The 13,107-nt window shown below is 47.6% G+C and overlaps 1 protein-coding gene across 1 annotated transcript in view; it reads left to right on the forward strand.

Annotated features, from left to right (window-relative positions):
• POLE (DNA polymerase epsilon, catalytic subunit) overlaps nucleotides 1-13,107 on the forward strand; it is a 59,752-nt gene that overhangs the window by 12,302 nt on the left and 34,343 nt on the right. Inside the window, exons 13-23 of the mRNA XM_055405308.2 lie at nucleotides 508-640; nucleotides 733-846; nucleotides 953-1,165; nucleotides 1,425-1,532; nucleotides 5,884-6,012; nucleotides 6,088-6,190; nucleotides 6,276-6,422; nucleotides 6,782-6,927; nucleotides 10,019-10,167; nucleotides 11,290-11,382; nucleotides 11,639-11,783. Of these exons, the coding sequence (XP_055261283.2) occupies nucleotides 508-640; nucleotides 733-846; nucleotides 953-1,165; nucleotides 1,425-1,532; nucleotides 5,884-6,012; nucleotides 6,088-6,190; nucleotides 6,276-6,422; nucleotides 6,782-6,927; nucleotides 10,019-10,167; nucleotides 11,290-11,382; nucleotides 11,639-11,783 (1,480 nt within the window). The remainder of the gene's footprint in view (nucleotides 1-507; nucleotides 641-732; nucleotides 847-952; nucleotides 1,166-1,424; nucleotides 1,533-5,883; nucleotides 6,013-6,087; nucleotides 6,191-6,275; nucleotides 6,423-6,781; nucleotides 6,928-10,018; nucleotides 10,168-11,289; nucleotides 11,383-11,638; nucleotides 11,784-13,107) is intronic.

Here is a 13,107-nt window from a genome sequence, read left to right on the forward strand (position 1 = left end):
AGAGATATAGTGGTGTCTGTTGTGGGGCTGAGCTGTGAGGAAGAAAGAGGTGGAGATGGGCACGAGGGGACCTCGAGTGTTTTTATACAGAAGGGAGCATGTAAGAAGAGAATGGGAGTTTGACAACAGGGTGTGAGGGGCAGGGAGAGCAGGGCAGAGCCTGACAGCACCTGTAGCGAATAAGCTGTGGAGGAATCTAGAAGTTCAGACAGCAGGTTCCTGCCTGGGCCCCTTTGTATTTCTCCGTGAGGGTGAGAGGAAGGCCTCGCAAGGTCTGGAAGGACCCGCTATGTCGTCTCCTTGTGTTTGTGGGTTTCTCTCTGAAGTTGACTGGGTCCAGGTGAAAGCTTTTCACAAGGGGCCTGCACCACGTGAGGTCTTGGTGATCTTTTGGGGTACCTGTCAGGACCCTGCATCTTCCTTTAGAGTGTCCAGCTTCGCCACATCTCACAGATTCCTGGGCTTTGTCTCAGAATTATCACTGGCTTTTGGTTTTCTCCTTTCCAGGTGGGTGAAGCGGGACAGTTACCTGCCTGTGGGCAGCCACAACCTCAAGGCGGCAGCCAAAGCCAAGCTGGGCTATGACCCAGTGGAACTGGACCCTGAAGACATGTGCCGGATGGCCACTGAGCAGCCCCAGGCACGTGTGCTGCCTCGCTGAGTCACCTTCTGCTGGGGGGTGGTCGCCACTGGACCCCTCACTGACCTTACTGTCTGATGTCCTCTCCTCAGACTCTGGCCACCTACTCGGTGTCAGACGCAGTGGCCACATACTACCTGTACATGAAGTATGTCCACCCGTTTATATTCGCCCTGTGTACCATCATCCCCATGGAGCCCGATGAGGTCAGTGCCTCTCCTGGCCCGCTGCCTAACGGTGGTCCCAGGCAGCTGATGCAGGTGCAGCTGTTGGATTGCTGTGTTTGGCTCACAGCCTGGTATTTCCCGGTAGGTGCTGCGGAAAGGTTCTGGGACACTGTGCGAGGCCTTGCTGATGGTGCAGGCCTTCCATGCCAACATCGTCTTCCCCAACAAGCAGGAGCAGGAGTTCAACAAGCTGACAGATGATGGCCACGTGCTGGATGCCGAAACCTACGTGGGTGGCCACGTGGAAGCCCTGGAGTCTGGCGTGTTCCGCAGTGACATCCCCTGCCGGTTCCGGATGGTGCGCCCCTCCTGAGGCTGGGCCTCGTCCCGCCAGTGCTGTGGGAGGACCCAGGAGGGACACAGCCATAGGGCTGAAATAAAGCCCTCACCCCCTTCTCACCCGTGGACCCCTCACCAGCTGTCCTTTGTCTGGCCTGCCCTTTAGGGTGCTGCTCCTTCTGGAGTGTTCTCTTGGTAGAATCCCACCTGAAGTAGGTTACGTGGTGTGGGGCCATTTTCCTGTCTTTCTCACAGCCTCACTTGGTTGTTTGTGTTAGAATCCTGCTGCCTTTGACTTCCTGCTGCAGCGGGTGGAGAAAACCATGCGTCACGCCATCGAGGAAGAGGAGAAGGTGCCCATGGAGCAGGTCATCAACTTCCAAGAGGTGATGCACAGGCTCGGGGAAGTGGTGTGGGAAGAACAGTCTGTTTACATGCCCTTCCTTGCAGAGTGGCTTCTTTCCGTGGTCTATTCGTTGTGCACCTGCTGTGTGATAGTGCTTTTTTGCCAAGACAGGACCCAGGGCCTGGTCTGGTGTAGTTAGGACAGGACAGTGTATTGGCACAGTGAGGGACTCGACTTTGTGTACAGGAGAATTTCACAGAGGAGGCTATGGCTTTTAGATCAAAGTGTTGGGTCGATGTGGGAGAGAAAGGCAAGTGAAGGGTAGATACAACTGTGTCTTGTATTTGGCAAGGAGCCGTTGGAGGTTTTTACTTTTCTTCTGTCTGTAGTCTTTAAAAATGATGATAGGAGTTCCTATAAATTACAGGGTAGAATATCGTAACTGCAAAGTCCTTCACATAGTAGTTAGAAAGCGCCATTTGCAAAGTGTGTCACATGACCAGAGGTACCAGGCACCGCCTGCTTTGCTGATCCTATTCCTTTGGATGTGGCGCATCTTGGGTCTCTTGTCAGGCCCTGCTTCAGTATGTTCAGCTACTTGAGTGGTTTGCAGTTCTTAACAGTTCTAGGATTTATTTCAAGAAACGTAACATATTCACCAGGCAAAGTTCAAACAAGAATGTGTGCACGTGCTCTGCATAGTACAAAGTTCCATGCAGCTCTTGTCAGCTACAGCTATGGTGTGCTTTGGGAACTTTCCATGAACCAATTTGGGAAGAAGAGAGTGTAGGCTGAATGACAAATAGGAGTTAAAGAAAAACTTGAACAAAACAAAGATACTACTTTTTGGCCTTGACGTGAGGCCTATGGGATCTTAGTTTCCCATCCAGGGATCGGACCCAGGCCCCTGGCAGTGAGAGCTCTGAGTTGTAACCACTGGGCCGCCAAGGAATTCCCCAAAGATACTACTTTCAAGTCTATGAACCAATGAAGTGAGTGAGGAATGGGCTGAAGGTGTGCAATTGGAGGGACCCCAGACACCTTAGTGACTTTGGACGTGGACTTTTTCTAGATGACAGATGGTCATCCAGAGTCCCTGAAATTGTTCTCTGTAGGGTGGCCTAGGGTCTTTAGGGAAAGGGTAGCAGGTTCGCCTTTTTGTTCCTGAGTGACCATCTCGGCGGTGGTGTGGTGATAGCTGGTGGGAGGTGTCAGCTGGGGGCACGCAGCAGCGTCTGGCCTGTCCAGGTGTCATCCCATCATCCCAGCCTTCCCACTACTGTCATCTCATCTTCCCTCTCTGATAGCATTTTAGAGCTTGCCCTAGCACAGAGAAGGATGGGGGAATTATTCTCCAAATGGTTCATTTGCTTAAAATTCAGTTAGAAACAATATTATCTTTCTGGTATTTCCTGTTCTACTCGATAGATACTCCTTTTTTCTTCTGGTTGATTTTTGTATAATTTAGATGTTTTCCAGTTTATACTTTGAATGTCCAGAGGTTGGGAAGCTATAGTACAGAAGTGCTGTTTTTGTACAGTCAGCAAGCTAAGAATGGTTTTCATATTTTTAAAATATTTTAAAAGAAAAAGTAGACCGTAGCCACAAAACCTGAAATATTATCTAGTCCTTCACAGAGGTTTGCTGACCCCAGATCTAAAGGTGTTTTTTTTTTTTAAAGCCAACTCGTCTCAGAATAACTCCTAAGTACAGTAATTATCAAGTTTTAATGTTGCATTTCTTGTTGTTGCATAAGTTTTGGGCAAAATGAACTTATCAAATAAGTACATATCTAATGTTCTAATTTAGGTGTTACATTTGGGAGAGAAAAATAAAAGTATATGACTATCAGAAGCCTGTTTAGCCTTTTTTAATTTCAGTGACTGTTTTTGTGTTTAGGACAATATTTTTATTTCTAGAAGCTCTCTATTGGTTCTTTTTCAAATGTGCTTTATTTATTTCTTTATAGTGGACTTTCTCTTCCTGTGTTTTATTTTTAAAAATTTTTTATTGACGTATACTGATTTATAATGTTTCAGGTATACAGCAAAGTGATTCAAATTTTTAAAATACACACATACACACACACATATATATTCTTTTTTTTTCCCCCTTTTTTTTGGCTGTGCCATGTAGCTTGCAGGATCTTAGTTCCCTAACCAGGGATCGAATGCGTACCCCCTACAGTGAAGCACAGAGTCCTAACCACTGGGCCATCAGGGAATTCCATGTATATATATATTGTTGTTCCTGTTGTTTAGTCACTAAGTCATGTCCGACTCTTCACACCCCATGGACTTGTAGCCTGCCCGGGTCCTCTGTCCATGAGATTTCCCAGGCAAGAATATTGGAGTTGGGTTGCTGTTTCCTTCTCCAGGGCATCTTCCTGACCCAGTGATCAGGAAGTATTTCTTGTGTCTCCTGAACTGGCAGGTGAATTCAAGAACCACCGGGGAAGCCCGTGTGTATGTGTGTGTGTGTGTGTGAGCACATGTATTCTTTTTCAGATTCTTTCACATTATAGGTTATTGCAAGGACTGAATATAATTCTCTGTGCTGTACAGTAGGTCCTTGTCATTGTATCTCTTCCTGTGTTTTAGATTTTGTCTATTCACTTATCTTTAATTAGCCTTATTTTGCCATGTTTACTCCAGGTTTATTCATTCTCTGATGTTCTTAGGGTTCTCCTCCCACTGTGTTTGCTCTCAGTCATGGAAGAGTTTTGTTTTTTTTTCCCATGCTTTACAATTTTGAGACATTTTTTTCCTTTCTGGATGTGCCACGTGGCCTGTTGAAGCTTAGTTCCCTAATCAGGGATCGAATATGCACCACCCCCGGCATTGGAAGCGCAGAGTCTTAACCACTGGACATCTAGGGAAGTCCTGTCACTCTGCAATTTTGGAATCTGAACTCCTCTTCAGCAGGAAGGCCGTTGGTAGTTTGACAGTTTCTTCCTGGTTCCCCAAAAGTAACATGGGCCTGATGCCCCTTCTTACCTGGTTCCTTGGCTGAAGAGTCCTAGAGCCAGTGGACACCTGTTAGTGCCTGTTTGGTAAGCACTCAGGGAAGATGCTTTCTTTGCCCAGAGTCCAAAATAGACATGGTGAGCAGACTTGTTGTAGTTTATTCTTTTATGGAGGTGGCTTTTGAGAGTCCTGTCTTTATTTGGGGCTCTGCATTTTGTCTCCCTTTTGTTGTGTGTAGCTTGCGCCTCCTTGAGGCAGCATGAGAAATGTGAGGTAAAGAGCTCATGGCATAGGCCTGAGGCCGCGAACCTCAGAAAGGCCTGCTGCATGGCTGCCCTCAGCCAGTGTCCGGGAACTCACGCTTCAAGAGGTTTCTCACCTTCCTCTAATAAGAATGTCTCACTCATTTGTGCTCAGGCTGTTTGTGCAAACAGTGTGGTTTGTGCTAAGCGCCCGCTTTCCTTCCTGGAGTCTGGGTTTTGGTCCAGGCAGGCAGAGTTGCCTACGTGATCAGCCCCCCGTAAGAATTCTGGGCACTAGGTCTCCATGAGCTTCCCTGGGGGCCAGTACTTTTCACAGCACTTTTCATGTGTTATCACAGCTTGTTGCTAGAAGAATGAAGCTCATCCCAGCTTGAACCTGGGCTCCTCCTGACTTTCCCGCAAGCACCTTTGCCCTTTGCTCAATGATCTCTGTGTCTTTCCCCTGTGAGTCACCAAACCTAGGGGTGATCTTGGGGATTCCAACACAGGGCCCAGCCTCTGCCAGACACCCTTGAGTCAACTCACTGCTCTGATGTTGAGTCTCCTCATCACATTTGTTCTCTGAGGATAACTTAGAAGCTCACATCTGGTATATACAGGGATAGTTTTCATATTTCATTTAGGATTTCCATGTGTTTGGTGTCAAAAGGGTTTTTAAGCTAAGAGCCTTGGCTGGAAACAGAATCTGATTCATTGGTTTATAAAGTAATGCTGGAAACCATCTAGTATCACAGTTGAAAACATGGTGTTTTGTCTCAGAGGGCTTGTTCTTTAGTCCATACTAACTTGAAACTTCTCATACATCAGAGGAGGAATTGCAGGGACATTGATGGTGTGTCACTTGCCTGCACTGTGGGGGTACTCGGGGCACCCAGGAAGTGTGGCTGTTGGTAATCTAGCAGATCCCCCTGCTCGCTAGCAGACGGGCTGTGCCGTATGAGGCCGCATATTACACATTTCTCTCCTGACCCCAGAGTTCTCTTGGGGTGGAGACTGCTGCTTCCCGTGTTGCGGTGCTCTGTCCTCTACCTCCAGGGCCTGGTGTGTTGGTGCCTGTTGTCTGTCGTCCATTTGGGACACATGGTGTTTTCTCTGTTACTTTGTACAGTCTCCAGTTTCCATCTTGGTCACCAGCCTTCACTTCTTTCCACTTTCTTTGTAGGTGTGTGATCAGATTAAGACCAAGCTCACCTCCCTGAAAGATGTTCCTAACCGAATTGAGTGTCCCCTCATCTACCACCTGGATGTGGGGGCCATGTACCCCAACATCATCTTGACGAACCGCCTGCAGGTGAGACACATTCTCATGTGGGAATCAAGCTCTTTCTGCCTAAACCCTAATTGCTCTCTTCCTGTCCCCTCACAGCCCTCTGCCATGGTGGACGAGGCCACCTGCGCAGCCTGTGACTTCAACAAGCCTGGAGCGAACTGCCAGAGGAAGATGGCCTGGCAGTGGAGGGGAGAGTTCAGTGAGTGTCGGCCCTGGGGGGCTGCTCAGCAGGAAGCGGGTGGGCGGGTCTCTGTCACATCCTCTCTTCCCATCACTCCTTCTAGTGCCAGCCAGTCGCAGTGAGTATCATCGGATCCAGCACCAACTGGAGTCAGAGAAGTTCCCTCCCTTGACCCCCGAGGGCCCAACCCGGGCCTTTCACGAGCTGTCCCGTGAGGAGCAGGCTAAATATGAGAAACGGAGGCTGGCAGGTGAGCAGTTGGGCCATGTTATGTGTCACAGCTTGAGGTCAGTCGAATCAGTTGTTGAGGTAGATGACACCACTGTGAATTAGTTCGTCCTATAGGCTTCCTTTTGTCGTTTATCCTTCTGCAAGTTTCTGGCTCCCAAACCCTCCTTCCGGTAGTCTTGTATATTTGGTCTGTTCATTCAGGGCTGCCCTTTGATGTGATTCATTAGCAGCTTGTCTTTCTGAGTTTTCTGGTCCTTTGAGTTAACCTAAAAAACCCTTGTTTGTTGGCATCCATTGCCTAGCTTTCTTTGGCTGTGTCCAGGAGGCCTGTTCGCTGTGTGGAGTCTCACGTGCCCTCCATTCTCAATTGTGCTTCAGATTACTGCCGGAAGGCGTACAAGAAAATCCACGTGACCAAGGTGGAAGAGCGTCTCACCACCATCTGCCAGCGGGAGAACTCCTTCTATGTGGACACAGTACGCGCTTTTCGGGACAGGCGCTATGAGTTCAAAGGTCTCCATAAGGTGAGCCTGACCTTTGTGAGGCTGGAGCAGAATCTAGTTTCTGAGGTGAAAATCCTTGCTCAGCACTGTCTGGTTGTGTTACTCCCAATCTCTGCCCAGTGCATGCACTCAGATAATAAACATGCAGTTGTTTTTAACTTTGAAGAATTAAGGGCCTGGGGCCTCGAAGCTATTCTGAATGATTGCTTTTAAAATAATTATTTAGAGCAGGGGCAGCAGACTACAGCTGGGCTGGCCATGTTTATAAATAAGTTTTCCTGGATCTGAGCTGCGTTTGCCCGCAGCGGGGAGGGAGCAGCAGAGACTGAGTGTGTGCACTGTACACGTGTGGTCCTTTACTCTGTGTGTACAGGCGTGGTGCTTTACTTTGCCAGCCTCTGACCGGGAGGTGAGGGGAGGGTGTTTACTGACATGTTTTACCAGTAGGACTAGGGAAATACACAACGATACCTCAGTTATAATATCAACAGGTAATTGTTCTATATTTAAGCATATCGAGTTTTTTTCTGAGAGACCTTCCTTCAATGCTAGACTCATTCTTCACATCTTGAATTGCCCTGATTGACTGTCATCATCAAGCTTTGTTATTATCATTGTTAACTTTATATTTTTATTACGGTAAAATATGCACAACATGAAATTTAACATTTTTAAGTGTACAGATCAGTGGCATTAAGTACATTCACGTTGCAGTTATTATTACCATCCATCTCCAGAACTCTTTATCTTGCAACACTGAAACACTGCACTCCCTTAACAATGATCCTCCATTCTGGTTTCTGTGGACTATGAGTCTGGGAACCTCATGTAAGTGGAATCATACAGTATTTGTCCTTTTGTGACTAGGTTATTTCTCTTAGCCTAATGCCCTCAAGGTTCATTCGTGGTAGCATGTATCAGAACTTCCTTTTTAAGGCTGAATAATGCTCCACTGTATGGACATTTTGTTTATCCATTCACCCATCGATGGATAGTTGGGTTGCTACCATGTTTTAGGTATTTTGAATAATTCTGCTGTGAACATGGGTGTGCAATCTCTTTAAGATCCTACTTTTAGTTCTTTGGGGTATATACACAGAAGTGGAATTGCTGAATCATATGGTAATTGTATTTTTAATCTTTAGAGGAATCGTCATACTGCCTCAGTTTATCTTAAACTGTGAGTTACGTGTTCATCTGTCTTCCTTATCAGATGAGTGTTGACAGTGTTGTGACTGTCCATTTTATTTTTTAGAATCTAACACAGTGCCTGGCACATAGTCGGCACTCAATAAATATCTTGTGGGGATTTTTGTTGTTGTTGTTCTTTAAATTCCAAACCTAAAAAAATTTTTCTTCTCACATTGGATGGGAAATTTGCTGAAATATTTATGGCCTTCCCTGCATTTCTTTATCAGTCACTTTTACTAGGGACATCCTAAGTAGATCTTGTTCCCCTAAGTTAATCAGACGCAGACAGGCCTGACTCCTTGTCCTAGGACACTTCTGAATGGCCATTCACATCATGGAAGCTGCCAGTGCAGTGTCACAAACCCGCCCCACAGTTCCTGTTAGCTAAGACTTACTTTGTCATGGTGAAGCAGAAGGAGCTAATCTGCCAAACACAAGCCTCGCAGCATGCTGGAGAGATGAGCTGTCCATTGGCTTCTTAGAAGCTCAGCATCCCAGGAGTTGCAGCTTGTGTGGATGCGAGAGATGGGTGTCGCCATGTTGCGCCTCCCCCTCTCACCCCAGCCCCAACTGGCACTGGGCCTTACTGAGGTCCTTCATGCCCCTTCCCCACTCCTCTCAGCAGTAACAATCTGATGTCTTCCAGTGTGATACAAATTTTGTACCTTTTCTAGGTACTGAAAAGACATCAGGTGGGGAAGTAACGGTGGAACGTTCTGAGATGAAGGAGAATGTCCAGTGTTTGACCACTGTGACAGCAGCTAGCCTAGCAAACAGAAAGAAATGCCGCTCAGGCAGGAAGTGAGTTCAGATACCCCTGAGTCACATGCCTGTCTCTCACCCTCCCTGGTGGTGACCATGTCTACTTTATTGAGGTAAAATTGATGTGGGGTAAGTCTGATCCTTTCAGATGGGCAGTTCTGTAGAGTTTGCAAATGATACACCTGTGTAACCACCACCACAGTGACGAGAACATTTCCTTCGCAACCATTTACAATAGCACACAGCCCTTGTTAGCACAGTTGTGTCCATCTTCCAGCGGTTGGTATAGTATCTGATAAACAGTTGTTGGTCCATAAGTATTGGCTAAGGAGTAAATTGTTATTCTCAGATGTTGCCTCTAAGAATGTTCACTTTGCTTTCAGCCTGTCAGTGGTTTCTGAGTTCTGTTGTTTGAGAAACCCTATAACTCATCCCATTTAGTGCATTAATAAGAGTAAATTAGGTAACAGGAATTGGATTTGGAGCCTCTGGGCCTCTTTGATGGAGTGAAGCCCCTGCCTCTGTCACTGGTCTTGAAATGTAGATTTCATCTGCTTCTCCAGTTAGCTGCCAGGTTCTGGATTCTCTTCTATGGGGGTTGAAATTGCCCTACGTCTGAGGTGTCAAAGTGGGTTGTTGCTATCACAAAGTATTTTCTCCTAGTCCTTAGTTTCACAAGTAATAAAAATGTAATATTGATATGTTTCTTTGTGTTCATAAGTCCTTTCAGGTTATCTTTCTTACATGGGGCAGTTCTAGATTGAAAGTGTTTCAGTATAGGTGAGAACTAAGCATGCAGAAACTATGGGGACAAGCTGATATATCCATGTTAAATTTCTCAGGTGTAGTGATAGTGTTGAGGTTGTATAGAATGTCCTTGTTCCTGGAAATTTTTTGCTGAAGTATTTAGGGGGGTCAGGTCATGATAGTTTCAACTTGCCTTTGGTTGTACCAATAGAGTTTTTCTCTAGAATGGAATAAAAGAAATATGGCAAAAAGTGTCAACAGTGACCCTCTGGTATATGGCATTTGTTGTACTTTTTTTTTTTTTTAAGTTTTCTATAGATTTGAAATTTTCAAAATATCAAAACCTTGGACCTATGTACAGAATGTGAGGTGGAAGAGTCTAGGAGGTGAACAGTCTTTGTGTGGGTCGCAGGTGTGGAAAAAGAAGCTCTCCGCAGCCATGGAAGTGGGGGACGCGGCGGAGGTGAAGCGCTGCAGGAACATGGAGGTCCTGTACGACTCCCTGCAGCTGGCACACAAGTGCATCCTCAACTCCTTCTATGGCTACGTCATGCGCAAGGGGTAAGCACTTGCCTGGTGGGGCCTGTGGGCGCGAGTGAGAGGGGAGAGTCAGGGCCTCGTTCAAGGAGTGCAGGAGAGGGCCGGTTGGGTGGGGGTTGAGGTCACACTGACTCAGAGGTTCTGGACATCTGGGGCGTCAACACTCCTGGACATGTTCTTCTGAGCATCCCGGGCTGTGAGTGGTTTGGTAGTCTCTGGCATATGACTAATGCATGTGTGCTGTCATGTCCAACTCTTTGTGACTCCATGGACTATAGCCCACCAGACTCCTCTGTCTACGGAATTATCCTGGCAAGAATATTGGAATGGGTTGCCACTTCCTACTCCAGGACATATGACTAGTGAGGGGTGTAAAGTCTTCTGAGAAGTCAAAAAGCCAGAAATGGGGCATCTTAAAGCCAACATGGAGCGTGTTCCCAGGGTAGGGTGCCAAAGGAAGATGAGGCAAGGTGGGGCCTGAGTGTGTCCAGTAAACCAGCGGCCAGGTGGGTAGGGCCTCGGCAGAGCAGGTCATTGAAGGTGAGGCCTAGCTGCTGTGGGTGGAACCCAGGAGGGTCAACATGGGTGGCCCTGGAGGAGCAAGGTGGTGGTGGGGTGAATTGGTTTGAGGGAAAGTGGCTTTGTTTATTTGTTGTTGCTTTTTAATAGCAGAGAGGGAGGAGCTGAGAGCAGAGCTAGCACCTGAGCAGAGTTCCCTGGGGCAGGAGGGCTTGGCCTCAGGTCACTTGACACTTGTGAGACCTGATGTAAGGGCTGAGCCAGGTGGGCTGGTGTTTTGCCTGAGAAGTCAGAGGATGAGTGTGGGGTTTGGGAGAACAAGAAAGGCATGAGGTGGTGCCTTGGAGGGTGGGAGGGAACTCGAGGGGGCTCTTTCAGCCACTGCCCTGGAGAGTCCTGCTGAGCTGAGGTCGTGAGCTATTGCCATGGCAGCATGCTGCATCCTTTGAGAACTTTGCTGAGCTGAGCACTGCTTTGAAGTAGGAACAGAGGAGTATCCTTAGCACAGAACTTAATCCCACCTAAGTTCTTCCCTGCTTCAGATGTCCCCTCCTCCCAACCCTAACTCTAACGTCCTTCTCAAGGGTGTCCCTCCCACCCCTCAGCTGTGACTGTCCCCCCCAGGGCCCGCTGGTACTCCATGGAGATGGCTGGCATCGTCTGCTTCACAGGGGCCAACATCATCACCCAGGCGCGGGAGCTGATTGAGCAGATTGGGTGAGTGCTGCATTTGATCACCAGCTGCTGGGACTTGAGGGGGCACGGCGTGAGGTGAGGAGGCTGGACGCAGGGGCTGAGAAAGAACAAGCTGGTGACGATAGAACTGGAGATTCTGGAGATGGGAAGGTGTTTCATTTTGTGGGTTCCCAGCCAGGAGGAACCTCGTCCACTGTCAGGCATTGACACAGGATTCTTGCTCTGTTGACATCCATGCCCATCATTCATGTGGTCTCATTTCTCTGTTTCTGTGAAGGAGGCCCTTAGAGCTGGACACAGATGGAATATGGTGTGTCCTGCCCAACAGCTTCCCCGAAAACTTTGTCATCAAGACCACCAATGTGAAAAAGCCCAAGGTGACCATCTCTTACCCTGGGGCTATGTTAAACATCATGGTCAAGGTGAGCCTGCATCTCTCGCAAGGACCTATTGTCTGGGGTGGGGTTCTTTGTTCCACCTCTCTGATAGGAGTGTGGGAAAGGGGAAAGCATTGGCCCTTACACTGAGGCACTCCCCTTTCTGAGTGGGTGCTCCCATTTCTGAATATCTCTGACTTTCAGATTATCTTTCTCTAGCCTGAACATCTTGTCCAGAGATGTGTTCAAAAGTTACCTGTGTCTCTGTTCCTATTTAGCATAATGACCAGACTTACAGCAAAATTGGAAAAATAGAACAAGAATTCCTGTATATTCTTTAGCCTGCTTCTCTTTATCTTTTATAAACCCCAGTGTAATCATCAGAACTGAGAAGTCATGCCAGCACCACACTGTAACTCAACTGCAGCTTTGTTTGTATTTCCCAGCTTTTCCAGGACCACGCCTTGCATTTGGCCAGCCTGTCTCCTTAGTCCACTCCAGCCTGGCAGCCCCCTTGGTCTTTCCAGTCTGTTATGACCCAGACACTTTGGTGAATACTGGTCAGGTGCTTTGCGGACCAACCCTCCATTTGAATTTGTCCCTTGTTCTTCGTTACAAGATTGAGGTTATTTGGGTTTTTTGGAGGAAAAAACCAGAGATACATGCTTCGTGTTGGCATTCTTGCGGGGCACTGAGTCAGGATCAGCACTCTGCCAGCTTCCCAACTATCACGTTACAAGACCTAGTCCATGAGTCCACACTCCCAGGAGGAGTGGCAGACCCCAGCCACGTAGCAAAGCCATCCCGGTAATTAGTAAAGACTGTGGAGGAGATACTCTCCTCTATGCTGAGACTCTGCAGATGTGCTGTTTCACACTGAACCTTCACCCTCTGGTTTTAGCACTGGCAGTATCCTGTCACGGTGGGCATCAGTCTGCCCAAGGCAACTCTGTGTTTCCCTCGTTCTTTGTACATTATTAATTGGAACCTTTTGTAAGGAAGAGTTGTCACACTTCTCTCCTACTTTTTTGTTAAGTCACTCAGTCGGATCCAACTCTTTTGTGATCCCACGTACTTACTGTAGCCCTCCAGGCTCCTTTGTCCATGGAATTCTCTAGACGAGAATAATGGAGTGGATTGCCATTCCTTTTTCCGGGGGATCTTCCTGACCCAGGGATTGAACCCAAGTCTCCTGCTTGGTGGGCGGATTCTTTACCACTGTACCACTTCCTCTTACCTTCTGGGAAGCCTCTTTCTCCTACTTAGTCCCTCACTTATCACTTTATTGAGTCATTTGTGAGGTTATTGTGGGTGTGTGGGTGTTTGCTGTGTGGGGTAACAACCCAGTTCCATCCTGGTGTGTTTTGTT

This window comes from Moschus berezovskii, chromosome 19 (assembly GCF_049115385.1).
Source record: "Moschus berezovskii isolate FMDL1 chromosome 19, NW_MosBer_1.0, whole genome shotgun sequence".
Taxonomy (NCBI): Eukaryota; Metazoa; Chordata; class Mammalia; order Artiodactyla; family Moschidae; genus Moschus; species Moschus berezovskii.